This window comes from Electrophorus electricus, unplaced genomic scaffold, assembly GCF_041902795.1.
Source record: "Electrophorus electricus isolate QZ-2024a unplaced genomic scaffold, ASM4190279v1 Scaffold63, whole genome shotgun sequence".
Classification (NCBI taxonomy): domain Eukaryota; kingdom Metazoa; phylum Chordata; class Actinopteri; order Gymnotiformes; family Gymnotidae; genus Electrophorus; species Electrophorus electricus.
In genome coordinates this window covers 524,547-551,808 of record NW_027658780.1, presented here as the reverse complement: position 1 = coordinate 551,808, position 27,262 = coordinate 524,547, and the positions used below count along the sequence as shown (strand labels likewise).

The 27,262-nt window shown below is 44.4% G+C and overlaps 3 protein-coding genes across 4 annotated transcripts; all 3 read left to right on the top strand.

Moving 5' to 3' along the window:
• Positions 1–487: 487 nt before the first annotated feature.
• On the top strand, positions 488–2,729 carry LOC113577454 (TSEN34 tRNA splicing endonuclease subunit). 2 transcript variants are annotated; one of them, XM_027010100.3, is made up of 4 exons: positions 488–1,238; positions 1,482–1,623; positions 1,892–2,164; positions 2,365–2,729. In XM_027010100.3, exons 1-4 carry the CDS (start codon positions 888–890, stop codon positions 2,568–2,570), a joined length of 972 nt encoding a protein of 323 aa, XP_026865901.2. In that variant the 5' UTR covers positions 488–887; the 3' UTR covers positions 2,571–2,729. The 2 variants fall into 2 exon arrangements, with proteins under 2 accessions (XP_026865901.2, XP_026865900.2); XM_027010099.3 differs by having other exon boundaries at positions 1,883–2,164.
• Positions 2,730–3,582: 853 nt separating this feature from the next.
• On the top strand, positions 3,583–8,182 carry LOC113577428 (BAF chromatin remodeling complex subunit BCL7B b). The gene is made up of 6 exons (XM_027010064.3): positions 3,583–3,769; positions 4,384–4,459; positions 4,538–4,640; positions 5,061–5,234; positions 6,086–6,165; positions 6,330–8,182. Exons 1-6 carry the CDS (start codon positions 3,678–3,680, stop codon positions 6,399–6,401), a joined length of 597 nt encoding a protein of 198 aa, XP_026865865.1. The 5' UTR covers positions 3,583–3,677; the 3' UTR covers positions 6,402–8,182.
• Positions 8,183–9,039: 857 nt separating this feature from the next.
• On the top strand, positions 9,040–22,747 carry LOC113577452 (bromodomain adjacent to zinc finger domain, 1B). The gene is made up of 19 exons (XM_081709584.1): positions 9,040–9,800; positions 12,133–12,249; positions 12,763–12,907; positions 13,172–13,361; positions 13,545–13,864; positions 14,174–14,362; positions 14,485–15,958; positions 16,864–17,002; positions 17,387–17,541; positions 17,802–17,922; positions 18,174–18,272; positions 18,371–18,548; positions 18,838–19,023; positions 19,170–19,317; positions 19,843–19,990; positions 20,146–20,255; positions 20,366–20,553; positions 20,810–20,916; positions 21,261–22,747. The coding sequence occupies exons 1-19, from the start codon at positions 9,682–9,684 to the stop codon at positions 21,961–21,963; spliced, it is 4,836 nt and encodes a 1,611-aa protein (XP_081565710.1). The 5' UTR covers positions 9,040–9,681; the 3' UTR covers positions 21,964–22,747.
• The last annotated feature ends 4,515 nt before the right edge of the window (positions 22,748–27,262 follow it).

The window sequence follows — 27,262 nt, the reverse complement described above, 5'->3', positions numbered from 1 at the left end:
CTTATTCTCTTGACACCGAATGATCTTGCTTTACATCTTCCCTGTGATCTCTAAAGATTATGAACAATACGTAACATATTACATTAACAGACACAATGCACTTTTCTGTCAAGGGAAACATTAGATTGCATAGCTTTAAGAAAGATTGCTAAATACATCTTATCAAAGATATTAGTTTTCAGGGGACCCTTAAAATATTTTTTTATTATTGGTCAGTATGGCAGTTGTCAGTTAACTATTGATTTAGTGTGATCATCAACAAAAAGTAATATGATTTTGTCTTAGTAGAAACTGGACTACACAATCCAATTAGAAAGTAAAAATGTTTGTGTCAGAATGTAGGCTTTTTTAGTTGCGTTAACATAACCTAATAGAAAACACATGAACCCCACCCACCCCCACCCCCACCCCCACCCCCGGAACTTTTGGATCAAGTGTATTGGTTGAAAATATAGATATGGGTCACGTGGCATGCAGCAAGGCGGAAATAAATATGTGAGGGTCCGTTCGAAACCCTTTGAAGTCTTGAGAACGTCTGAAAGTTGTAACCTACGTTGTATATGCTGGTATTTGGGAAAAGTAAATATAAAATCAAATTCACATGAACTATTTCGCGTACCACTAAATTTCTGACTGACCTGGTTGGTCGGTGGAGTTCTGTACTTTACAAGAGAAGGGCTAAGTAGCTAGCAGCACACAGCGTTCTAGCTAGCTAGCTAGCTATGTTCCTCGTGCGGCAAAAGTAGAGCAAATTCTTCAGCTTATGATTTGACGGATACAATGGACATCGTCTGAACGGTGTGTTTTTTGAATAACTAGGTTTTTTTTCTTCTGAGAAATGCATTTGAAAGTAATCGGTGGTCATACCGTTGTTAGTAAATAACGCCATGGACTGGACCACGACACAGCTTGTAGGCAAATCTCTGCCTAACGGACAAGATGTAAAGTGCAGAGACCGTGAGAGTGCCATAACAAAAACGGATCAAGGAAATGCAGCCAAGGATCGGACAATTCAAATTAGCATTTGCGGATCCACACCGCTGCTCTGGAGGTCGGTCGATATTAAACAGTCTAGGGACGAGGTCGGGGTGATCGGGACCCTGATAGGTTCACTTGCCAGACAGCCAAGGCAAAACAATAGATTAGGAAGACCCCTGGAAATACTTAAGGAAGAAGCTCGTCTCTTGTTGGAGACGGGAGAGGCTACCGATGTACGGCATCCGGACAAGAGCAAGAAGGTAGCGTTTACTAATTTGCGTTAGGAAAGTACTTAAAAGTGTCTGACTTGCATGTGCTCGTTACCTGTAATGCCATCTTTGTAATCTCTTCTAAGGGGTTGTGTGAGTAACGTGTTCTATCATGTACATCTTCACAGAAAATTGTAGTTTGCTTGTTAATGGTTACATAAGCAGCTAGCTTCATGGATGAACAGCACAGTGGTGAGAGTGGAAGTATTGTTTACATCTCTTTGTATTCCACAGGTGTCTGAAAGTGGAGAGAGTCATCTGAATGCTGTTCAACTTTACCAGGCTAGACTAGACCGCAGCTATGAAGAACAATGCAGTCTGGCTCTGGAAGAGAAGAAAGCAGTGCTGCATAGAGTGATGGATGAGAAACAGAATAGTGAGTGAGACTCCACAGTGTGTCCACTACTAATCAAAACATTAAAAGATATTAAACTCTAAGTATGAATACCCTAGATCTTCTCACTTACTTATGTCCATCAGAGGTGCAGAAAGTATTTTAGGGCTGATCAATACATGTGATTGTGATGTGATGGTATTCCACCTGTTTCATTATAAAATGCTTCAGTGTTGGGAGTGCTATGAAAGTGCAATATGCTACATGTGGGTGAGATTGTAAGATGTGTCCTGTCGCTGAGACCATACAGGTAACGAGGGTCCAGAAAGAGCCGTGAGAGAGCGCCTTTGCTCCCTGGAAAAAAGCTTCTCGTTCCCCCGTTCCGCCATGGCTGTTCAACTTTGTACCGCACGTGCTGGCTTCAGTCACTGCCCCGAAGAACTTGCTTTCTTAGCTGCTGATTGGCCAGAGCCTAGAGACAAGCACTCAGAGGCGAGATTCCGGGTGTATAAGGACCTGAGGAGGAAGGGCTTCTACCTAACCGCAGCAGGGAAGTTTGGGGGAGATTACCTGGTGTATCCAGGTGAGTTTAGAATCAATGGTATGCTCACTATTTGTCATAATATCTGTAGACATTAACACATTACTGAATACACCATTTTCTGGATTTTAATAGTAATAATAGGGTAAACAATGTATTTTGAGTCATTATTAAAGCTGCTATGGGTAAGAAAGGTGCAAATTGATTATCAAAATGTATCATTTTTTATTGTTTTCTTGAAGGTGATCCACTTCGTTTTCATGCCCACTTCATTGCGTTGTGCATGCCTATGGATGAGTCATCTCCCCTCAGTGATATTCTTACTATAGCACGGCTTGGTTCCAATGTGAAGAAAACTGTGCTGCTGTGCTCCCCACGGGATCCCAGTGACAGCCAAGTAGAGGGGGATGTTGTGTATTCATCTCTACAGTGGAGTGGAATGGTATAGCGTTTACCACTAGCACAGGTCATGGTAATAATGGTGCTAAAAGCCCAAGTGTGTGAGCCAAACAGAACCAAGTAGCTTGTCTGTCAGGACTGAGCCAGCAGGTGGACTGTCCCTGTGGGAAGGTCATGTGTATATTATGTAATAAAGTTTAAAAATATCCATCTTCTGTGGTCTGCTTGTCTGTGGCCCCTTCCATACTGAATAATTTCAAATCCTTGTACAGGAGTCACCCTCTTCTAAACATTTGATGATTACCTAATGAGCTGAACCAGGTCTGTTTGGAGTAGGCAAGACACCTAGATTTGTAGTGCATTGGTTCTCCGGGTAGAGTTGGGAAACACTTGTCTGCACTGCATAGGTATGTCAGCTGGTGTTTATTCTATTAGAATAAATAGCTCTATTTATTCTGGGTAAGGCTACAACAGTCAATAACTTTAGGTTTGTGTTAACAGTTGGGATGGGATTCAGACAGGAAAAGTGTATTTCCCAATTTTCCAGAGTAAGATTAATTTCGATTACACAATTACACCACACACTGACGCACAAAGGCAGTGTTGGGTAGGTTACTTTTCAAGTTTATTTCATTATATATTACTGAATATGTAGTACATGTGACTTAAATGTAATTAAAATTAGTACAATTTTAAATACTATATTACATCAACATCGTCTTGGGCAATGCTGAAGTAATCCAGAGTTTTTAAAATGCATTACTCGTTTTGAGTAATCTAATAGAGGATGTTACCAATTTGAGGACATGTAATCTGTAGTAAAATACATTTTAAAAGTAACCTTCTGAATACATATATTTATTATGATTACATTTTTAAAGAAAACTACCTATTGCCAAGTAAATTAAGGTTTTCCATATTTAACATGCGCTATGGGTATGCTAACTACCTACGTTTACATGATTATTGAACTGCTAGGCGGCAACACATCCTTATTGTTAGACTAAAAAAAAAAAAAAAAAAGTTCCTCTAACGAGAGTGCGGAGCGGATAATGAAACCTCGCGAGACTACGAACTATGCGGACAGACAAATCGCAGGCAGCAGAGGGTAGACGAAAAGAGGGACATCTTGACAAACTAATATAACTCGTCAAAAATGTCGGGACGATCAGTACGGGCGGAGACAAGAAGCCGTGCAAAAGATGATATCAAGAAAGTGATGGCAGCGATCGAAAGGGTCCGTAGATGGTAAGCTGCAAATCCAAAGACGGTTAAGTTTCTTTCTGTCAACGATAGCTAGCCACGAAACACAAACTTCAGTGCGGCCTGGGAGGGACAAATACTTGAATGACAAGTTAACGATAAGCGCTGAGCCAATAACCACCCTTGGACGTCATGCAAATTGAGGGGGGGTGGGCGTGTCTTGTAAATGTCAGTGGCAAACGCACGTTTCAGCACGTTATAACGCGTGTTATAGCCGTAGAATAGTCGTCTTCCTCGGGAGTGTAACTAGCCAGCTGTGTGGCGGGGCTGCAGGTTCGGTATCTGGGACGAGATGGCGTAGAGGTCTCTGGTGCGTTCGGACCCGCCAGAATCGAATAATACACAAGCTGTGTATCTCTATCGCTAGGTACATCCCATTTTTATGCAGTGTCTCTGAAAGAAATCTAGACCGCAACACTGCTGAGTAGATAAAGAGTTGTCTATTGGTTCTTTGTTATTTTGGGATTTCATGGTAGCAGTGCTTAGAAATATATCTGTTTTTCAAACATTGCAGACAGTCAGGCCTCATTTCTTTTCACAATTTTCATACATTCTGTAAATCTTTAATTATGCTGAATATGTGATACTTTTTCCTACAGGGAGAAGAAGTGGGTTACTGTGGGTGACACATCCTTGCGGATCTTTAAGTGGGTCCCTGTAACAGAGACCAAACAGGTGTGAGCTCTAAAGCGAGTATGTCACTGCAATATTTGAACACATCTCACATTGGTGTTCCATCTCTCTCCTTCTCAGATATTTAAGTCGAAAGGGCCAGGTGGGACAGTGAGGGAACTGAAAGGTTTTCCTACAGATGTGGTACTGGAAAATGCTCGTTCAGTCTTACTGGATTTCCAAGGTAATAACCTTGAGGCTGAGCATATTACACTGCAGTGACACATGAAAAAGCTTGTCATAGCCTTTTGATGCATAAAATAGCAATTCCTTTGTATTAAAACATTTATTTTCACTAGTTTATATATTTTTATTTAATACCTTTAATAATAACTTTTAATACATAAAGAATTTTCTTTCAGTGTTATTGTATCTGTTGCTGTTTCATTGTGTGCACAAGGGAAAATATTTCAGACTCCTGTTAGATGTCATTTTAAGTTTCACTGCATATGCCCATTAAATGTAACAGTTAGTAAGGTCCATGCTTTTGTGACCTTTCTGCTGAGTCTATAATTTAAAAAAAATATCTCTGAATCACCAGTTGTAAAAACCAAAAACCTTCTCTTTTAAATATTTAACTTCAATAAACAATTTTGCTGAACAGATGACAACAGCAACCTAAGCTTCATGTCGGATGCATATCAGTCTAACAACAAGGTGGGCAGCAGCAGTAACTCCAGCCCGCTGCACGCTAGCGGAGCAGTCAGCCCCAGCCACGCAGCCTACTACCGCACAGAGGACTCCCAGCCTCCCACCCTGGGACAGGAGACCATGGAGGGTAAGACGGGCCAAAGACTCAGACGCTGCTTCTGTGATGACAATAATGTCTTTACCCTACCTCTTATTTATATATACCCATATCCATCACTTACCCACTTTATAGGAAATGTTTAAAGAAGGGCTTTGTATGTGTACAGTTGGAAACTATAAGACTACACCCCATGTGTTGCCGATGCTCAGTTTATGTTAGATATTCTCAACATGTTCCTCAGTGTTCAGTGTCTGACCAAGTGGCTGTTGTTGGCTGGAGTGATGTTTGGAGCCACAGCTGCTCTGAGATCAGCAATGGCACTGGTGTGTGTAAAAACTTGACTAATGATGAACCCGGTGGAGGGGGGCTGATGAACTGTGCTGGCCAAGATGTTACAGGCTGTAACTGTTTATTCATAAAATCACCTATCAGATAATCAAGAGTCCAATGAGTGTAGGTACAAGGTAAGTGTTAATTATTACAGGGCTGGTGCATGTGTTAGTCTTTATTGAGGTGTAACAGGAAAAATTCAGCCTAGTTTACTAATGGCTTAAATACACCTGAAGTGACATTACCTCTAGTGTGAAGTGGGAAACATATAGCACTCTACGTAATCCATTATGGCTATTAACAGAGTACACAAATCCTGCACCCAGTCTAATAATATGCAGTGAGTGTGTAGTAAGCCGGCTGGGGGGGGGGGAGGGGTACACTGCTTGCACCACCCAGCCTAACACATCATATGAGTAGTGTGAGCAGCAATTATTGTTCCAAAATATGCTGATGCATGCTAAACGTATTGTATCTGATACTTCTTAATTAAGAGTCCATCTGTCCCCTGAGAGTGTGTTCTTTTTATCACCATCTCCCGCATATAGAGCCGTCAGTGATCAGCAGTGAACTGACAGACGAACCACCGACTCTGATAAAAGAGGATTTGCTACCCCTGTCTGCTCAGGTAGTATTCAGTCATCTCCCAGTTAACACTCATGTATGACACATTATCCATATACCGGTTCCTTATATACTATATTTAGATTTTTGAACAATTAAATGTAATTTATTACTTTTTTTGTCAATCACAGATATAACTTATTGCTTATTACATTATTGCATTTACAGGAAGACGAAGAAGTGGCAATTGCTCCACCATTGAAAAGAGTTTGCACAGAGGAAAAATCAGGTCTAAGTTAGTAGCTCTGTGATGAAGTTAGGTTTCCTGGGCACATTCAACTGAAATGGGCAGCCATTTTGTCCTCTAAGTGTCTGCTGGCTGCATTTGAACTTGACAAGGAAAGAAAACGTCATCTCATAGAGGTGATTTTCTAAAATTAGCACGTGATTATAAAAAGAAATACAAAACTATAAATAGCTGAAAGGCACAAGCTCTAAAATGCTTGGAATGCCATTTTTCCCAAAGGTTTGATATTTCTGTAACAAAATATTTACTTGAAGGAAGTCTTTAGTGTTGCATTTACTGTATATACAAATGAACTTGAGAGGAAACGTAAACAGTATAATGTTTCATGGTGTAATGTGCATTTCAAGGCATTTAAGTTCCTATTTGTACCATGTTTTCTTTTGGCTTTTATATAATAGTGTTTAGCAAAATAATTTCTTTCAGTCCCATTGTATTTGTGGATTTATTAAATTGTTTTATTGCATGCAAAAAAAAAGAGAGAAAATTACATTTTTAAGGCCCCTGTCTATAATGGCCAAAACAGCAAACACACATATTTAACAAGTCAGATTTATTGGTTAACAAGCTAACTTCAGCAAAGGTTGAGTTCAGCTTAATATAATTATTTTAGGATGGACTCAGGTAGAGCTGCGCAGCATATAATTTGTAAATTATTATCAGAGTACTGGCCATTGTAACACTGATATCACAAAATGCTGCATCATGCACATTTTAATTGTGTGCTCTGAACATCCAGCCTCACATGCTCCAGGTGTTCTGTGGTTGTTTTGCTGGATCACAGCATTCACACAATCCAACAAATGTGAATCATTTTGGTGAAGAAAAAATGCAGGCCACTCTTTAACAATCAAGGCTTTACCGCTGTGTTTTTAATATATTGCAGGGCATAACACTGTATTTAGCAATATGATCACGTTAAAGTGTTTCTGTGCATACAGTGCAGCCTTGACTCAGGTCCTGTAAACTAAACTAAAGGAAAAAGATAGCTTGTTAGCTGAAAATCTCTGCCCTTGTAGTACAAACTCTTGCAGTACACCCTAAGAGTGTACTGATAGGGGAGTGGCCATAGTAAATATGCAGTGTATTGTGTGGTGCACACAGTCATTCAGACCTACTCATGCTTTTTGCAGCACTGACCAGCCACTTGCAGTGATACCGCATTGTTGCTTTAGTGCATATACAATATTTTATATATAGTAATGAGTCGAGGTGGCCATTTGCAGGCTTACATTACAAGGATGAAGGTCTTTATGTTTTACATGCCTTGTATTTTATTGTATATATGATGGTATTTCCATTGTCTTTGTAAAAATATTTTGCTATAGAAAAATAAAAGTTGGTGATGATCAGACTATAACTTGTGTTTGACATCTACCCATACGTTTACAAACATCAAACTAATAATGCAAATCAAATGTTTAGGTAAAATACATGGGATATACCATATTGTGCTAAATCTGGTAACTCTTTCCATTAAGATTCACTTAACTAACATTATAGCTTAGCTAATTATTAACAAGATAACCATCACCGACTGATTCTTGTCATATGTGAGCAACAATCCAAACCATGAAGTCCGCTTTGATGACATCAAGAGGTCTCTTTGTGGCCTTCAAAAATGATCACTGCTCATTCAGCTGCATAATCTACTAATGGTGTTAATTGCCTTATCACTTTGTTAACATTTCTTGTAGTACTTGGCACTTCAGAAAATAAAATGGATGGTTTGCCAGTTCTTCCTTCCTATTTTAAATAAAATGCTATTTGAACCATTGTTAAAGCAAGAATTTTTATTGAATTGAGTTACAGAAGAACTCCATAAGAAATGTATTTCCAACAGCTGGTAAAAGGAAAAGTTTACTATTGGCATGTGTATACATATACAGTATTTTCCAGCAGGAAAGAGTGGAGATTTAATAGTCAAACGTTTTCTTTTGTATTGGTGAATGTAATTATACTGTATGGTTGCACTATATCATTAATGGTTATTTGTTTATTACATATAGTGAACACAACAGTTATTTGTGTTAATATGCCAAATGAAGTATAATACCTACATAGGTTAGTTAATCTTATAGCATTATAATAAGGCATTAATTAATGGAGGGTTGTTTAGGCCACGGTTCACCCATATATTCAGAACGCTGTTTCGATTGGAAACTTGAGTAACGGGCTGAATCCAATAGCTGTGCCTAATCGAAAACTGCGGTTTAATCGTTGCATGTTTAGCAAGAAAGAGAAAAGAGAGAATAAGTATCGGGATTCGTCTGTTCTATTGTTTCTTTGACCTCTACAATACTGCCCCCTTTCCGCAGATTTTAAAATAGCCCTAAAACATGACATTGTTCAGGAAGTATGTGTCTTCTGGTAGACGGGATTCGACAATCTGTCAGTTTAGAATTAGTCGTAAAGTTATCATTCATAGTGGTTTGGCTCCATCTGACCTTTACCCTTCCTTTCCAACCGAACACTCTCCGTCGCTCCATTTCCTTTCAGGGTCGCACTGATAAAGGTGGCGTGGATAAAATAGTTGACAGCAATGTTTACCAATAAGAGTTCCCCGCTTCGGGAGTCGTATGAGGGGAGCCAATTGGTGATTGAGGTAGGCGGGATAAAGCTCTGAGACGCCGCTTGCTGCCGGGGTAACGGAGTTTTGGGGTTGTGCGGTATGTTGCCGGTGAAGTAGGATCTCCCGCCCTTTTTCAATCAAGCATTCTGTCTCTTATTTGTTATTTATAACGAATAGCTGATATATCCCACGGCTGCCTTAGGAAGCCCAAGAAACTCAGAACGGAACAGAAAACGAATCTTCATCACGCGGAGAAGAGGCCCAAGTGCACACTGGGACAGTTTAGAAAGCGCGCCATACCGCTGACGAGCGCCTCGGAGGCGGCAGTAGCGTTTCCATCCCGGCTTGCAGAAGTTTCCTCTTTAAACACCAGTTTAAGCCAAGAGAAATTGACGCCGTCTCTTTTTAAGAGCAGGATGTTAGCTAAATAGCTAGCTATGACACAGCCGGCCCTTCGAGTAACCAGAGCAAGGCGGCGAGGGGAATACTAACCCGAAGAGTCCTGTTATTGTTTTTCAGCGACAGCTAAGACGCTAGCCTAGCTTGATGCTAGCGACGCGTTGAATGTCGGAAAAACCGTTGGGAAGCGCTTTGTGTTCTTGTAGGAATCTGGAGTTCATGGTTGTGCAGTATTTTGACGTGTTTTTTTGCGGTAAAAGGAGCTTTATTTATTAGTTCATCGTCGCTGTCACTTGCGAGTTACGATGGCACCATTGCTGGGCCGGAAGCCCTACCCGCTAGCGAAGCCGCTCGCCGAGGCGCCAGGCCCAGGAGAAGAAGTCTACATCATCGGACACACCAAGGAGGCCTTCAGGAACAAAGAGTATCCTTTCTCTCAAGGCAGGGCTTCCTGGCTCTGTCGCTTCACGACAATGGTATGCCAGAAAATGTATAGCTACCCAGTTCATAACCTTCAATTTCTCTAATGACCTCTTTTTAAAATATATCAGGACGGTTTATGTTTCGCTTTTGTGATTGTTTTCCTGATTAGCATACGATAGGTTATCCTCAGTGATGCTTCTCATTGAAGCTAACCGGCTAGCTAATGTGAAAATGTCATCGAGACTTTATTTAAAGAGGTCGGCCAATTTAGCGATATGGTCGAAATGGCTAATCAAGAAAAACTACTCTGCCGGACTTGGGCACCACGTTTATGTTGGTCTGAACCGAGCTAACATTAGCAAGCATTAACATTTAACACCGGGACTATTCAAGGCAGTATAGCTATGACTGCTTGCTAACTCGCTTTACACTAGGATCTGCCATGTCTCCAGTTTGTGCAAGATACACAGGGGCAGTGCAGAGACTAACTGGATGTGCCTTACACATTGAATCCTACGAGAGTTGCTATGTAGCTAGCAAAGCCAAATAAGATAGCTAGACGCACAGGCTATGGATGGGATCCGTTAGCTTTTTGCTAATGACGCGTCAGACCTTTGATGTTGCAGTTTCGTTTGTCATGTCTTCAGGAAAATGTGCTCCCTTACTTGCTACGCCTTTGGGTTACGTCCGTGAAGATGCACTGGCACTTGGCTAAAGATAACTAGCTACCTAGCTATCAGGCTTGTATTTTGTATCTTTGCTCGAGGTCTCTAATTTGGTAGGTATTTGACTAGATAGCTATTCTAAAATAGAAAGAAAAGTTATCGTGTCTGAGTTTTGTCATTGAACAGGGAAGTGCTGTAGCACGCGTGTTGAGTTGGTGAGGCACGGGTTTCTGACGTTTAAATCGCTACATCCCTTTAACTTTGAGTTGATCTCTGTTATGGTGAAGTACGTTTGCACAGATGAGCAGTGATAGACTAAATCATGTTTCCTGCGTAAAGCCTATGGTTGCTTGGTGTCTGAATAGTCGCACTGACCAGCACGAGATTGAACAGGTACCTGTCAAACAATTTCTTCTTATTGTTTTTTTTTTTTTTTGGGGGGGGGGGGGGGTGTCTTGTTTATAAAGCTTCTAAAGCATTGTTTTGAACAGATGCACACAGATATTTCATGGATCTTCTGGCGTACCTGTGTTTTTAATCACTTTATATAATGGGGTTTGGGGATTTCCCATCGTTTTATCACCATGTGCTTGCCTGTCTTGGGCAATAAGTGATGCAAAATTCTTTTAGCAGACAAAATTAAGACAAACCCTTTGCTGTGCGTTGTTTCAGGTGATACAAATACCACTAGAAGGCATTAAAAACATGGAAGGTGGACACTGAGAATTATTCCATTTCAGAATGGTTTTCTAGAGTAAAATCAGGTTGACTTGTGTTGTGCCTTGTATTGAGCAACCTTTAAAGGAAGTTAATGGTTGTGTGTTAAACTATCATCTCTCCAATTTAAAGGTTTTATAGTTCCAGCACATCATTTAAAAGTGTACCCTCGTTAGAGGTTGGGCTAGTATTCTGCCTTTTAATTATTGAGCTCCTGGTATTAATTATGAATGAAGGCTCATGCTCTCTCTCCAGGCCCATGCTACAGAGCGCCATCTGATTGGACTCAATACAGCGTCAGTCCAGTCATTACCCTGGTTATGCAGCATAGCTTTTAGGAGTCAGAGGGCTCTCAAAGTTTTGACTGGAATTTTTATTCTGTCTGTCTGGGTGTGTTTGTGTAAGTGAGGTCTTCAAGAAATTCTCACACACTGAGTACTCATGGGGTGAGGGACTAAAGTTCTGGACAAAAATTATTTGCAAAGTGGGCTGAGTAAATTCAGTTGTATTTTTTTATTTTATTTTATTCTTTTTAAAAAAAAATTGGACTGGTTTTTTAAATTTTATATTTTTATGTAGGCTAGAATTTTTATGTAGGCTTTCACTATTTATCATTGTCTTAGAAACAAATTTAAGCCTAAAACATTAGATTAACTGCCTTTAAGACTGTAAAAAAAAAAACAACCCATATATTCATTCAGGTGTGTCCAAACCTTTGGTATATATTGACTGGTGTGTGTATGTATAATTAATATAGTTTATATGTATCCAGCAAATATCAATATAAGTAGTTGGCAGTCCTTGTGCCTTTGTTCTCCAGGTAATTCAACTTGTTCTTGGATAGGTCCCCCTTTTTTTTTTTTAAAGACAGGTGTGTGTCTCTGTCTGTGCGTTTGTCCCCCCCACACGCACGCCCTCCGCCAGTCTTTTGTCCTTAACGGATGCGCTCAGAGAGTATGATGTGCGGATGCAGAGGTACAGTGAGCGGATCTGGACGTGTAAAAGCACGGGCAGCAGCCAGCTCACGCACATGGAGGCCTGGGAGGAGGAGCAGGAGGTCACTGAGCTGTGAGTCACAAAAGTGCATGAGAATCAACACGGGCATGCAAGAGAAACTTGAACTAATTAGAAATCTCCCCATCAAAAACATGGCCCATTCACGCTGGTTATTCGCATAACTTGCACACTCATTCGTCACGTCGGACATTTGCAGGAAAAATGTAGGATAGATTTGTGCGCCTTTGACACTGGTGCAGAGCTGTTATTTTTAATTTAGATTTGCACCCTCTGCTGGCCTATATAAGAAATATCATTTTGTAATTGTATCCATTTTATTTGGTTTCCATAACAACTTTGCACTGCTTGCTTTCTTGGCTTGATGTTTAATCTTAGATTCCCTGACACATTTACGCAGCTATTGAACTAAAAATCTGAGCTTTCTCTCCCAGTGCTTTGTGAAAACTTTCTGCTAGGTCACTAAACCACTTCAACATGAAATTATTTTTGAAACGTGTGCGGTTTAAAAAATAAAATAAAATAAGTAAAATGTTCCTCATTGCTTTGGTAATTTTGTTGTCCCAGACTGCAGGAAGAGTACCCTGTGTGGTTTGAGAAACCAGTTCTGGAGATTGTACACCACAACACAGTGTCTCTGGACAAACTGGTGGATCTGGCCTGGGTGGAAATCCTCACCAAGTACGCTGTCGCAGAGGAGTGTGACTTCCTGGTCAGAGTCTTTTTTTTAATTATTATTTAATGCGCTAGAACATCACCATAGAGAGAGTAATTTCCCATGATTCATTTACCTCTACTTCCCTAAGCCCATGTTGAAAAATGTCTGGACATGTTTATCTGTCTGTGTCTTCAATGATAATGGGGAGGCTCATTATAGAAGTGATGCGCTTTTTAAATATAATAAAACACAAGAATGGTATAACTGCGAAGTCAGTTGAATGAAGGTCTTTGTTAAAAATAAAAATCTCTCTCTCAGCTTGGTAAGGATAAAAGTTTGCGGGTGAAGGTGGTGAAAATCCATCCATTGGAAGCCACTCCAGAGGAGACCGCTGAGAAGAAGCTGGAAGGAGCATGCGATTCCCCCTCCAGCGACAAAGAGAATGCTAGCCAGGAGATCCAGAAGAAGGAGCAGCCCAAAGAGGAGGAGAACAGGAGAGACAGCCTGTGTGAGTCACCCGCAAAGCGTGACCCTTCTCCACGTCCTCCAGGGCTGCCACGAAGACCACTGGCATTCTGGGACGCATCTGAGCTGTTGCATGATATAAGATGCACCTTATGTTTGTGAGTGGATGTTTGTGTGTGTGCTCCTCTTCAACATGTGTGGGTGTGCTTTTCTTCCTTCTGAGCAGGCGATCGTGCACGCCGCTCACCCAGAAAGCTCCCCACCAGTATGAAGGAAGAGAAGAAGAAGTGGGTGATGCCTAAATTCCTGCCCCACAAATATGACGTGAAGCTGCTCGATGAAGACAAAGTGATCAGCGATGTGCCGGCGGACAGCCTCTTCAGGACAGAGAGGCCGCCCAACAAAGAGATCATGCGCTACTTCATCAGACACTATGCACTCAGGCTCGGCACAGGAGAGAGCGCCCCCTGGGTTGTGGAGGACGAGCTGGTCAAAAAGTTCAACCTGCCCAGCAAATTCAGCGACTTCCTCTTAGACCCACATAAGGTTAGTATGTAGTCACTGATGTCGCCCAAGCAGTCGATACAGTTGGCCTAGGTTAGCACTGTACTTGATGTGGACTGTTCAAAAGCTCTTACTGTTCTGTCGTAAGTTTGGTCGTATGGGAGCTTCAACGGGAAAAACAATTATAGAAATGCAAAGCTTTTAAAAACTAACACAAAGTATTCAGAATAACAAAAGTATGCAACACAACATTTTGTGTTCCTTTTGTATGCTGTGTGTGTGTGTGTGTGTGTGTGTGTGTGTGTGTGTGTGTGTGTGTGTGTGTGTGTGTGTGTGTGTGTGTGTGTGTAGTTTTTGGCGGAAAACCCCTCATCTAAGAGAAAGAGTCTCAGCTCTCCAGATGGGAAACCCAACAAGAGGCTGAAGATGGCTGAGTCTGGAGCCGAGATGGATGGCGTGAACGAGAAGGGGAAGAAGAGGAAGAAGAAGAGCGACTCTCAGAACATGCCTCTGAGCCCCACGCTCTGGGGAAACATGCAGGTAACACTATTTCTCACACCGAGGACCACGCCACCTGGGAATGATGTTCTTGTGTAGATAGACCAGTTTTCTTTTTGGATTCTTCTCGTTTGAACTGATTAACTTTGTTCGCATGCCTTCAGGTGAAGAAAGTGAACGGTTCTCCGCTGAAGGTGAAGAATTCTGGCACTCCCAAGAAATCAGAGAGCAAGAAGCTCACCGAGGCGAAGAAGAATCGCAAGTCGCCAGGTGGCCAGAAACACTCCAAAAAAGACGAGAAGGGCTCCGGGAGCTCCAAGAAGCCCAAAATGAAGCAAATGACCCTGCTGGACCTGGCGAAGAGCCCCCCGGCCTCGGGCAGCCCCAAGAAGAGGGTGCGGAGCTCAGGCCCTGGCACGCCGAAGCTGGGCAAACCTCTGCCACCCATGGCACTGCACCTGCTGCGCTTCTACAAGGAGAACAAGGGCAAGGAGGACAAGAAGAATGCACTGTCCTCCATGGTAACGCGGGCAGCTAAGACACTGTCGGTGGAGGACCGTGGGCGGCTCCCCGAGGAGCTCCGGGAGCTGGTGCAAAAGCGCTGGGAGCGCCTGGAGGAGCGGCGTCGCTGGGCCCTGCTGAGCGACGAGGAGAAGCAGGAGGCCATACGCAAGAAGCGGGAGGAGGTGAAGGAGAAGCTGCGTGAGAAGGCGAAGGAGCGTCGCGAGAGGGAGATGCAGCTGCGCCGCGAGCAGCAGCGTCGCTACGAGGACCAGGAGCTGGCGGGCCGGACGCTTCCTGCCTTCCGCCTGGTGGACATGCCCGACGGCCTGCCCAACACGCTGTTCGGCGATGTGGCCATGGTGGCGGACTTCCTGAGCTGCTACGCTGAGCTGCTGATGCCTGACGACCAGTACCCAATCACGAGCCAGATGCTGATGGAAGCGCTGGCGGCTGACAAGGCTGGCTTCCTCTACCTGAACCGCGTGTTGGTGGTGCTGCTACAGACCCTGTTGCAGGACGAGCTAGCGGAGGCCTACAGTGAGCTGGACATGCCGCTCTCCGAGATCCCGCTCACCATGCACTCTGTGTCGGAGCTGGTGCGCCTGTGCTTGCGACCGTCAGACGCGCAGTGTGACGAGAGCGCCCGTGGGTCCGACCAGTGGCCGACTGCGTCCACCGCCGGCGGCTACGACGACGTGGTGAGCGCCGCTATGCTGGAGCGTCTGGAGACGGCCGAGGTGTTCGAGTTGACGCCGGCGGAGAAGGTGGGGCTGCTGGTGGCACTGTGCCACCGCATCCTGATGACGTACTCAGTGCAAGACCATGTGGATGCCGTACAGCAGCGCTCCGCCGAGCTCTGGAAAGAGCGGCTAGCCACGCTCAAGGAGGCCAACATCCGCCGGCGTGCCGAGAAACAGCGTCGCAAGGAGCTGCTGGAGGCCAAGGGGCAGGGGGCGGCGGCCAAGCCTGAGGAGGCGGCCAGCAAGGCCGAGAAGAAGAAGGAGGGCGGAGTCAAGAAGGAGGCACCCAAGGTCAAGGCGGAGCCTGAGGACATGATCAGCACGGTGAAGAGTCGCCGGCTGATGGCCATTCAGGCCAAGAAGGAGAAGGAAGAAATGGAACGACAGAATAAAGGTGAGGGGGGGGATGGAAAGGAAGAACAGGCGGAGAGGTGGAAATACGGTAGTGTGCAGTGGCTTCGGCGACACAGACAGAGTTGAGTTGATGTGGTTCGCTGTTTGAGTAGTCAGTGTCCTGTAACCAGGAGCTAGAGTCCTGGCAGGGTGAACATGCGGGACCACAGGCAGATGAGGGGTGTCTGCCTGTAGCCTGCACCTGGTGATCTTGCCAGTGAGGTCCTGAGAAAAGGGTTCCAGTCTTGTGCAGCCGTAGTCCAGGCGGAGTTGTCCTGAAATTGAGTGTAACAGGGTTCCCACAGGTCATGAAATTTCTGGAATGTCATTGAATTTTCTCTCCCAGACATGAAAGGTCATGCATGGTATGTGATCATTAGGGGTCAAGTCATGGAATATGAGGGAATTTTGTTTGAAGCACCTTTGAATTTTAGTTGCCATTTAGAACATCAGAATGCTATTTTCAGGCCTTTCTCATATTGTGTGAGTGGTTGTTATGGTTACTTGATTTTACTGCGTCCATACAAAGACGGCCCGTCGTTCCGTTTAAGTCATGGAAATTCAGCTTTTTCTTCAGTGACAGGGCAAAGTCAGGGAATTTGACATCTGACTTGGAGTGGGAGCCCTGGTGTAAGCAAGGCACTATAGCAACATCAGTAATGTCTGACTGAAGTGTGCAGGGGGGGGGGGGGGTCCAACAGAAGAGGGCAAATGGAAGACAACACTGGCTCAACAGCAGAGTATTAATAGACTAATAACCATGTCTGTGTGTGATCGGGAGAGTTGGAAGTTTGTGGGGATGTAATTTCATACACTCTTGAAGACTACTGCCTGTGTGTGTATATACGGATGTATATTTTGAATCATTGTTATTGATGCCCTGTGTGTGTGTGTGTGTGTGTGTAGAACGTATGGAGAAGGAGGCGGAGGAGGAGCGTTTGCGGAAGCAGAGAGCCGCTGCAGAGAGGGCCTTCCAGGACGGCATCACCAAGGCCAAGCTGGTCATGAGGAGAATACCGTTAGGCACCGACCGCAACCACAACCGGTACAGGCACCCCACCTTACTCTTATCACACCTGCTACACACACCCCTCTCCTTACCACACTCGCTACACCTTTACTTTAGTACACCTAGTTCATACACTGCACACCTTACTACACATGGTTTATACACACGTGCCCTACTACAGCTGATGCGTGCAACTATCACCTTACTACAGCCGGTTTCTGTGCACGATCACAGCTAGATCGAGGCACGTGTTCTCGTACCAGCTTGCAATGAAAAGAATATTACGTTTTTAACAGCAGTAGGCGATGTCTAAAAGGCTTAGCTACACTGAAGCGTGACACTCTGTTATAACAGTAGAGTGTACCGAGTGATTGGGACGTTGTAGTGGCGGGCAAACTTTAGTAGTGTTGCTGTGCGCAGGTACTGGCTGTTCTCTGACGTGGTCCCAGGGCTGTACATAGAAAAGGGCTGGGTACATGACACCATCGAGTACTGCTTCACCCTTGTGCCTGAGGAAGAGGACGAGGACGAAGAGGACGATGAAGACGAGATGAAGAAAGAGGAGGATATGGAGGGTGGGTGGGGCCTTTTCCTTGGGGACTAGATCCATCAAAAATCAGGCATGTGTAGTGGTGGGGGGAATTTTGTAGTGTTGGGAGTTCTGACACATGCATCAAACGGGGAACTTTTTCTTTTTTTTTTTTTGTCCTTTACACAGAAAGCTCATCCTGACAATCATACTAGTTTAAGCTACTGTTAATAGTAAATGTCCTAGTTTTATATTCTATGTCTAAATGTTCTAGATTATCTGAATATTCTTTGTTCTTTTGTGTAGATGGGGAGAAGGAAGATGATGAAAGTATTGCCAGCATCACTAATGAGAGTGGCCAGCAGGGGGTGCCAGCTCCTGAGACCTGCATAGAGACCACTGTGCCCAAACAAGGCCAAAACCTCTGGTATTGAAAAAAAATTGGTCTTTGTACTAAAAGGGCATGTTGGTCTATTTCTGTCTGTCATTTTTTGTATCTTGGTTGGGTGATGTGTAGATTACCCATAAGCCCACAGACTGCCTTCTGGTTAATGGCAACACACAGAGGCCAAGACGAGTTTTAGGCTTTTATTTTTCATTTTTAACTTGGTTGGCCAGTGTTCTGTGTGCTCGTGTGTGCAGTGCATGGTGCTTATAGGAGATTCTCTCTCCTTGCAGGTTTGTGTGTGACACCACAAAAGATTTTGAAGAGCTTCTAGAAAGCCTCCACTCACAGGGTGTGCGGGAGAGTGAATTGAAACTGAATCTGGAACTCAAGTGAGTTCTCTCACACACACACACACACACACACACACACAGACAGATGGTGTTTTAGCTGCTATACACAGCACCTTTGCCCACCCACCCCCCGGCAGGTTCCAGGACATCGTGCACTCCATGCACCTGAGTCGGAAGGGCAGTATACGTCTGAGGCCCTGTGACGGATACCAGGAGCTCATCCGCTACCTACGCAGTGATATAATAGAGGTGGCGTCCCGCCTGCAGAAGGGTGGCCTGGGCTTCATGGAAGACACGGCCGACTTCGAGGAGCAGGTGAGGGGGGCGGGGCTTGTGTAAATCTCTGCCTGTGATGTTTGCTAGTTTTGTGGATGGATGCAAAAAGTAAGAGTGCAAAAGTATAATGTTTAGTATGGGCAGTAACAATGTTTAATGACAAATATGAACTGTAATAGATGTACTGAAACTAGTCCAGCAGGCAGGTTTGTTTGTGACAGCTAGATAATGGTGTTTGTCCAGTGTGTTATGTTTTTTCTCTCTCTCTCTCTGCTATGGTTTCTCCTGAAACCTTTGAGAGTGTGTGTTTATTTGTTTGTTTTATAAGGTGCGAGACCTGGAGAAGCTGAGGGACTTTGGTGAGTGTGTGATCACGCTGCAGGAGAGTGTGATAAAGAAGTTCCTGCAGGGCTTCATGGCTCCCAAGCAGAAGAAGAAAAAGAAGGAAGTGTTGGAGGGGAGTGGGAAGCCCGAAGAGGTGGATGAGGAGAAGAAACTGGCAGAGGAAGCCCGGGTGTGTGTCTTGTCTCTGTGTCTGCGTGCTAGCGCACTGGTACCTCACTTCGAGTGGCCCTCTGTGGCCCCTCTCCACATCCATGAGAGCCAGTAGCTTTGTCCCGCTCATCCTTTTGTTCTGCCTTTCCGCCCCTCCACCTGCAGGTGGCGACGGCAGTGGAGAAGTGGAAGGTGGCGATCCGTGAGGCGCAGACCTTCTCACGCATGCATGTGCTCCTTGGCATGCTCGACGCCTGCATCAAGTGGGACATGTCCGCGGAGAACGCACGCTGCAAAGTGTGTCGCAAGAAAGGTGAGCTGCTCCCGGAAAACAGGACTTGGAGAGAGGCGGGCATGCAGCCAGGTGGAGAGAGAGAGAGGGAGAGACTTAACTCACAGAGAGGCCGAGAGACAGACAGACAGACAGGGAGAAACAGAGTGTCTGATGAGGGCAGGGAGGAACGTTGAGAGAGAGGATAATGACCTCCTGCATTCATGAGCAAGTGTAGCTAGTTAGGTTAAGGAGGAAGGGCACGATGGTGGAAGTGCAAATGGAGGATCTGTCTGGGGAGAGATGATTGTAAACCAGCATGGAGGTTGATGGGTGCTGAAAATCAGATTGGTCCTCACCCCATACGCAGCTAGAACGCAGGATGTCCTACACACGAGAAGATTACTCAGATCTCCTCCCGCTGCAGATGTTGCAGGACTTCATGCAGTGCTATCTTAGCTTTATGGAGGCATTTTTAAAAAATAAAGGTATGTTCGTTTAGTCAATTTGATAACGGTCTTTACTAAAATCTCTCTTTCCCTCTCTTTCCCGTCTCTGTGCCCGTAGGAGAGGATGATAAGTTGATTCTGTGTGATGAGTGTAATAAGGCCTTCCACCTGTTCTGTCTGCGGCCGGTGCTTTACCGCATACCCGAGGGGGAGTGGCTCTGCCCAGCCTGTCAGCCAACCATCGCTCGCCGCTATTCTCGTGGCAGGTAAGACCCACCCACTCCTTTACATGCGGTCACACGTTCATGAGGAAATACACACACATCTACTTGAGCTGTCCTGTGTAACACACACACACACACACACACACACACACACACACGTACACACTCAACCCAAACTTCCTGCATCTGTGTGACAGGAACTATAATGAAGACTCTGAAGAAGAGGAGGAAGAAGATGAGGACGATGAGGATGAGTTGGATGATGAAGAATCTGAGGAAGAGGAACAGAGGGACACGGGGCACAGCTGTGAGTCCTCATCACTCGGATGACTCTCACACGGTTTTCCCGTCAGCTGGTGACCGTCACCCACTCGTGCAGCCCTAATTCTTGTCTGCTTCCATGTTTGCGTTTCCCAGTGAGGCCGAGGAAGAAGCTGAAGTCGTTCCTGCGGACTAAAGTCCAGAGCAAGTCGCTATCCAAGAAACACTCCCTTCCCAGTGCTAAACCTGCACTGAAAACAGCTAAGCATGCCTCGAAACCCTCGCCGAGAAACGCTCTGAAATCGCGGGTGGGTCCAAGCAACCCAGCAGATATCGACGAACTGGTGAGGAACCCAGTGGTGTGTGGGGGTGTGTGTGTGGGGGTGGGGGTGGGGGGGGGGTGCGCACACATGCATTCACATATACCAGAGAAGAAACATGCCTGCGGTTGAGTTTAACTAGATCTCTAGATGTTTCAGCAATACTTCTGTTTCTTGGAGCACTGCTATTGTGCGGTTTTGCTCTGGTTCGTTTTCAGGCACTGGGGTTCGGGGTTCAGTCGCTGAACTGGGGGTAAAACCTGGATGTGTTTTTCTGCAGGTACGGCAGACCTCCAGATTCGGAGGGAGCAGGCAAGCGCAGGAGCTTGAGAAGTGTGAGGAGATCCTGCAGAAGCTGATAAAATTCCGTTACAGCTGGCCCTTTAGGTACAGACGTGTACCTTGAGTTTGAGAGGCTCTATATAAATGCAACTAATAATAATAATAATAATAATAATAATAATAATAATAATAATAATAATAATAATTATTATTATTATTATTATTATTATTACACTCACACAGCATATCATTGGTAATCACTGTTGCAGTAATGGTCTTTGCAGTGCTAATATCAAAGGCTGCAATAACACACTTTTTTGTTGTTGGTTTTTTGTGCGTGTACTTTGAGCACCTGGCCCGCTATTAGGTATTCCATAGTTACATAAGCCAGTGTGCTTCAATAAAAGCTCCGTGTGCCCTTCCCAATCTGTTCTCTGTTTCCCCCCCAGAGAGCCTGTGTCAGCAGAGGAGGCTGAGGACTACCAGGACATCATCGTCTCGCCCATGGACTTCAGCACCATGCAGAGCAAGTTCCAGTCCTCGCAGTACCGTGGCACGCACGACTTCATCGAGGACATGAAGCTGGTGTTCTCCAATGCCGAGGAGTACAACCAGCCTGGGAGCAGTGTGCTGCAGTCTGTGGTGCGCACGGAGCAGACCTTCACTGAGCTCCTGAGGAAGATCCTGCCGGGGGTGAGTTACCTGCGTCGCCGCGTCCGCAAGCGTGCCCTGCCCCTTCGCCGGGACGAGGAGGAGGACGACGAAGAAGAGGACGAGGACGATGAGAAAGGGGGAAGGAAGATGCAGAACGGCAAGCGGGGCAGACCGCCAACCAGAGGCCGGGAGGAGAGTGGCAGTGGAGGGCGGGGAGTGGGGCACGGTGGGCGTGTGCGTAAACGGGTGGAGAGTGAGGAAGAGGAGGACGAGGAGGAGGAGGAGGAGGAGGAGGCGGCAGGCAGGAGGCGGAGCAAGCGGACAGTGACCATGGTGACACGGAAGGACTATCGGGAAGATGAAAGCGACAGCGAGAGGGAGAACAGGAGGACTGGCTCAAGGAGGGCGGTGACGAGAGCAGTACAGGAGGCGGAGCCAAGCAGTGACGAGGACTCGGTCAACCAGCGACATTCCAAGAAGCAGAAACGCTCGCTTTAAAGTCCAGGGTGGTGTGTGGGGGGTTTTTTTTGGGGGGGGGGGGTGTTCCTTACAAACAAGATTCCTTCCGCTCCTGTCTGCAGCCGCCCCACAAGGCAGGCTGGACCCGTTCTCACTACAGAAACCTCCCTAACTGCCCCCAAATAGAGGTTTTTTTTTTTGTTTGTTTTTTTTATCCTTTTTTCCTGGTTTATTAGACTTTTTGATGTTTTATGTTCATATTGACAAATGCAAAAGAAACTGATTTATATTTGTAAGTCATTTATTGCTGGTGACTTCTTTTTCTCAACCAGGAAATTTATGATATCTGATGTGATGATCTCTGTGAGCTCCTAAAAGACACTTTTTTTCCCCTTTTTTTTTTCTTCTTTTTTAAAAAATAAATAATTTGACCATAAGCCACTTAATGTTGGGGAGGGGGTGGGGGGAATTAGCTATTGGGGTACATTGCCACCTATCTATGCCTCATTTGATTGTCAGTGTCAGGTGTGGCAGCTAATCAAAGCCAGTGACAAAAAGCAGCTCAGCTGTAATTGAAAATTCTAGAGCATTTTAGATGATAAGTGATACTCTAGAATAAAAATTCTATCTTGGTTTATTTGTTTTGTTTTGCTTTGTTTTTTGTTTCTTTTGTGGGGTTTGTTTGTTTTTGTTTTTTTGGTGTACCGATACGTCACTCAATCATCATGGGGACAACCAGCACCAAAATATTTTTTTCTTTAATAATGTTATTTCATTTTTCAGAGAACAATACAAATGAATAAAGCATTTGCTATAGCTGAAATCGTGTCTGATGGGTTTGGATCTTTTCTTCTAAATGATTATGAGCACAATAACAGTAAAACCTCAGATTTTTTTTATTGCATTGACACAGTTTTACCTAGACCTTACCTAGACTTTACCTGCGAATTTTAAAAGTCTTTGAAGACAAGCAGATGGAAAAAGGCAGTAGAGAATATGGTGCTGAGTATTGCGATACTGTTTGTTGCATCAATAGTATCGGTGCACCCCTGTGGATGTGTAGGAAGTGTTATTTGCCGTCGGGGTGTGCAAGACTTTGTCCAAAAGGTGGAGGGTGGTCACATTGATCAGAGTGTGTTTGTTTTTTTGTTTTGTTTTGTTTTGTTTTTTTCCCTTTAATTTATATAAATATTGCTGCCATATTGTTTTTTTTCAGTCATTCTTATATTTCAGTTTTACAATAAACGGTGAAAATTAGCCACCCATTCTTTGGAGGAGCCCAAAATGATTTTCAGGATTATTGTTGTTATTATTTGATATGGTAGTTTGAAAGTTTGATCATGTCTAAGTTCAGGTTTACCCCTTAGGCATTAGAACCAGAATGGCTCTCTGTTGTCTCACAAGGGTCTGCATGACAATCACATGAGCCTGGAGTGCCCTGCCTGTTCCTGCTGTCCTGCAGAGCACGGTTTGCATGGATCTGTCTCATGTTCTGTACCAAGAGTAATCACCTCTACAGGAGATGGAACCGCAAAACCGCAGTCTTGTGAAGTTGTGCCTTTAAAGGGGAAAAAACTGGATAGTTCATGCGTCATTACCCCATATTGACCTGCAGATGGCAGTCTTTCATTAACGATTATCCTTTGCCTTTGCCTTTGTAGTGTGTATGAAGAGAAATCTCTCTCTTGACCTTGTAAACAGAAGTTGGTTTGGTCCACTATATATTAATGGGCAGAACACTTCATGAACATAAACCTGTTCTCACCTACTCTATCCAAACCTTCACACTATTTATTTGTAGCTGCGTTTCCAACTCGGATTAGTCACAGTGCTCTAGCTCTCTCATATATATATATATATATATATATATATATAAATAAAAAATGTATGTATGTGTGTGTGAGTGTCTGTGTGGAAACTTAACTATTTCAGAAGAAGAGTCTTGTTCATCAGCCTTTGTCAGCATGTGATTAGCATTAACTGCCCAAGTTCCAGGCTTTTATTGTGAAATGTTTGGTGCATATGACCCTGGGGTGATGTAAACAGACCACTGGCACAGGCTGACTGCTCTTAAATAAGTTCTCTGTATTCTCTTGTGATTAAGATCAGTGTGAAGTGGGAGGAGTCCGATCTTAGATTGGTGTTCACGTTCTGGGACACTTCAGGAATACATGTCATGAATTATACAAAGTCGGTTTTGAGAAACCTTTTTAATATTTTTTGATTTTATGCTCCATGTCCAACTTTTGGCTTTGCCTTCATGTGTAAATGCTGTTTTGTTTTAATAAGATATTTTAATATGAACATTATGGTGTATGTTATATATAGAAGGGTTTCAGTTTCCAGTGTGAATTTGAAACATGCGGAAACCGAACGGAATGCTCTGGAGGTGCAGTGGTTTTGGGCTTGAGAGGCAGTGCAAAGAGACGTATGAATGTGTGTGGAGTCTTTCTTCCCAGGGTGAAGGACCCACCAGACAGAGCTGGGTTTGCACGCGTATGTACAGCTGACATGCTGCAGCCGTTAATGCCGTCTAACCAGAGCATTCTCTTGCTCCATTCACATTACAGGCATTATTACTCAATTTAGACCCAAATGTGTGCATTCTATAACAACAAAGTCATAATTGATGAATTGTCCATTATAGAAATAGCTAAATGAATAAAACAATAGCACACACGTTCAGACCAAAGCCTACAATGTTGTGGCTCTCAGCAGTATGGTCTTCAGCTGCTGACCAGAGGATGTGAAGGACAGTGGTCATAACCAATGCCATTTGCTGGCTACTGCTGGGCTGCATGAGACAGTATCCTACAGAGGGACCGTGATGTGGATTTTTTTAAAAATCAACCCATCTGAAAAACTTTGTTTCTTACCTGACAGTTCCCCCTGCCCGGATCACATATGCAGGTGCTTCCGAGTTTTACATTCAAATTAATTAGAAAAAACAAGGTGGCCACTATAGTAGATTTTAATGTAGACTCTTTTTTGTGTTCGTTTTTTGTTGGTGTGTTTAGTTTTAGATTTTTTCTTTTGTAGATGGTGTCCCCAGTCCATCAGTCATCAATGCCAGTTATAAACTATTATCGCCATGGGGAGGAGAGGGCCAACTTAGGGACCTGACCCAATGTTGTGGCTTTTGCTCTCTCTCTTTTTAATAAAACCCTGAACAATGTTCATAGTTTGCCTTGGTCCTTCCTTGCTGAGTTTCCAGCAAAGAGGAAGTTATAAAGGAGCCATTGGTTACACGTGCTACAAAAATGAAGTTTCATCCAAAGAAAAAGTGTACCTTGGCAGAGCTTCTGGGTCACTAAAGAGGCGTGAAAGTGCCGTGGCCGTAACATGCAGATGAGGTTTATCCCTCCTCAAGAAAGATGCTCTGTTTTTTTTGTTTGTTTTAATAACTTAATAACGTCTACTCTCCGCATGCATCAGGGGCCTCCGGCCATGAATGGAGCACTGGGAAGAATGGTGGGGGGGGGCCTCCTTTCGTTCCTTTAATTACAGGCAATGGTATTTTGCTTGGAGCTCTCAGGTGGCACCAGGTAATTATCGTTTCCCATGCCTCTGTCCAGCCTGCCTGGCCGCCGAGCTTCCCACAGAGGGGAGGGACGGATAGAGAGAGAGAGAACACCACGAAAGACCACGAAGCACGAAGAACAAGAGGACCTTCTGTGGAGGGAGAGCAACCACGGAGAGTTGGAGGGGAGGAGGAGAGACCCCGTCTGTCCGTCTGCCTCCATATTTCCTCTCTGGAGGTACATGGACAGACGGGGGGGGGGGGGGTCCTAAACTGAGAATGTAGACACCCAAGGAGAAGGGCTTTGGCAGAACCGCGCGAATAATTGAGTAGGTTCAGGGTTTTCACTTGATGCATACATTACTTTGATTCATTTGACAAGGTTTAGTAGATAAAATAAGCGTTGATGCCGCATTCATGTTAATTATTAGTCAGAAATAATTATAGCCCATAAACTCTACAGGATAAAAACTAGAATCACATTCTCCATCTCTTTTGCGCTGCACATCTGTTTCCCCTGAAGAAGAAGATGTGAGAAAGATAATGCCATTCAGAAACGTAATCTGAGCCAGTCCCATCGTTAATGGATTTTTTCCAGTGCTCACATACGATCCCATTTTTTGTTTTGTTAATGTATATTAAACTGTGATAAAAATAAAAAAAGTCAAATAGCAGTTTAGAAACTCTAATGGCAAAGTATATGGGTTCTTCCTTCACAAAAAAAGAGAAGGTTAGAGCTTTTGAATTTCAGTCCAGCTCTCTGGTTGTCCTTGGTGCATGGTACAGTAGGGCACTCAGGAAAGATGAAGGATAAACACATCAAAGTGTGTGACAACAGAAAGGAGGTCTCTTTCCAGAAACACACGTTCTCACACACCCACACGCACAATCTCATCGGGCCATTAAAAATATGGGCAGAAGCAGCTGTTGGGTAGGAGCAGCAGGATAAGGAAGGTTTCTTCAGAGGTATAAGCCTGTGTAACTGACACCTTTTCGATATGTGTGTGTGTGTGTCCATTTGGGACAGAGGCAGTGAACAGAGTTTATACATTTATAGGGCCTGGTTTGCATGCAGTGGTCCACTGATACAAGTTCTTCTGCACGTAATTAAAACTTTGCGCATGAATGCCATGACATGCAGGCTCATGTTCACGGAGTGAATTTGCATGTGCATGAATATGTATGTGTCGAGTAGTGCTGTGTGTGAGTCTTTCTGTGCGTGCACTTGCTCTAATGGGGAGCAGTAAGAAGTCAGCAGGCCCATAAAGGACTCTTTGATTGGCAGGCGGTGTGTGTGGAGTGGGCCATAATCCATTACAGATGTGGAGGTAATTATATCCAGCCAGGTCTGGTGGCCTCCTCAGCCCAGTGACGTGGGTTCTGCCTGGGCACAGTGACTGCAGACACCGGAACTCTGCAAGGTCCCATGGCTGATCTTACATCAAATTCCACTCTGCTGATAGTCCCAGCAGGCAGGCTGGTTGTCCTGTCTTTCCCTGTCTCTTCATTTCTCTTTCCCCACATCTCAGAATTTTGCCGGGAAAAGGTGAAGCTGCTCCCACTGACAGATGTAACTCTAACCTCTGCCTCTCTCTCTCCTCATTATTACTTACCGTATCTGTCCCAGAAACAGACTCGTCATCGCAACATAGCATACCATGCTGTAATGTTTACCAGCATTCTCAAACATGATCGCACGCACTGTGATGACGCGCGTGCCAGCTAAACTTGCTCCGGCCTGCCAGGATTACTGCACCTTGTCTTATTCTTTCTCCGACCTGTCCAGATTACTGCACCTTGTCTCACTCTCGCACGGGT

Bases quoted from the DNA above. Each gene is read 5' to 3' on its own strand.
- LOC113577452 (XM_081709584.1), top strand. From the start codon at position 9,682: ATGGCACCATTGCTGGGCCGGAAGCCCTACCCGCTAGCGAAGCCGCTC. The intron at 17,003-17,386 runs GTACAGGCACCC...TGCTGTGCGCAG, and splicing joins ACCGACCGCAACCACAACCG to GTACTGGCTGTTCTCTGACG. The intron at 18,273-18,370 runs GTGAGTTCTCTC...ACCCCCCGGCAG, and splicing joins AAACTGAATCTGGAACTCAA to GTTCCAGGACATCGTGCACT.
- LOC113577454 (XM_027010099.3), top strand. From the start codon at position 888: ATGGACTGGACCACGACACAGCTTGTAGGCAAATCTCTGCCTAACGGA. The intron at 1,239-1,481 runs GTAGCGTTTACT...TGTATTCCACAG, and splicing joins ATCCGGACAAGAGCAAGAAG to GTGTCTGAAAGTGGAGAGAG. The intron at 1,624-1,882 runs GTGAGTGAGACT...CCTGTCGCTGAG, and splicing joins GATGGATGAGAAACAGAATA to ACCATACAGGTAACGAGGGT.
- LOC113577428 (XM_027010064.3), top strand. From the start codon at position 3,678: ATGTCGGGACGATCAGTACGGGCGGAGACAAGAAGCCGTGCAAAAGAT. The intron at 4,460-4,537 runs GTGTGAGCTCTA...TCTCCTTCTCAG, and splicing joins CTGTAACAGAGACCAAACAG to ATATTTAAGTCGAAAGGGCC. The intron at 5,235-6,085 runs GTAAGACGGGCC...TCCCGCATATAG, and splicing joins GGGACAGGAGACCATGGAGG to AGCCGTCAGTGATCAGCAGT.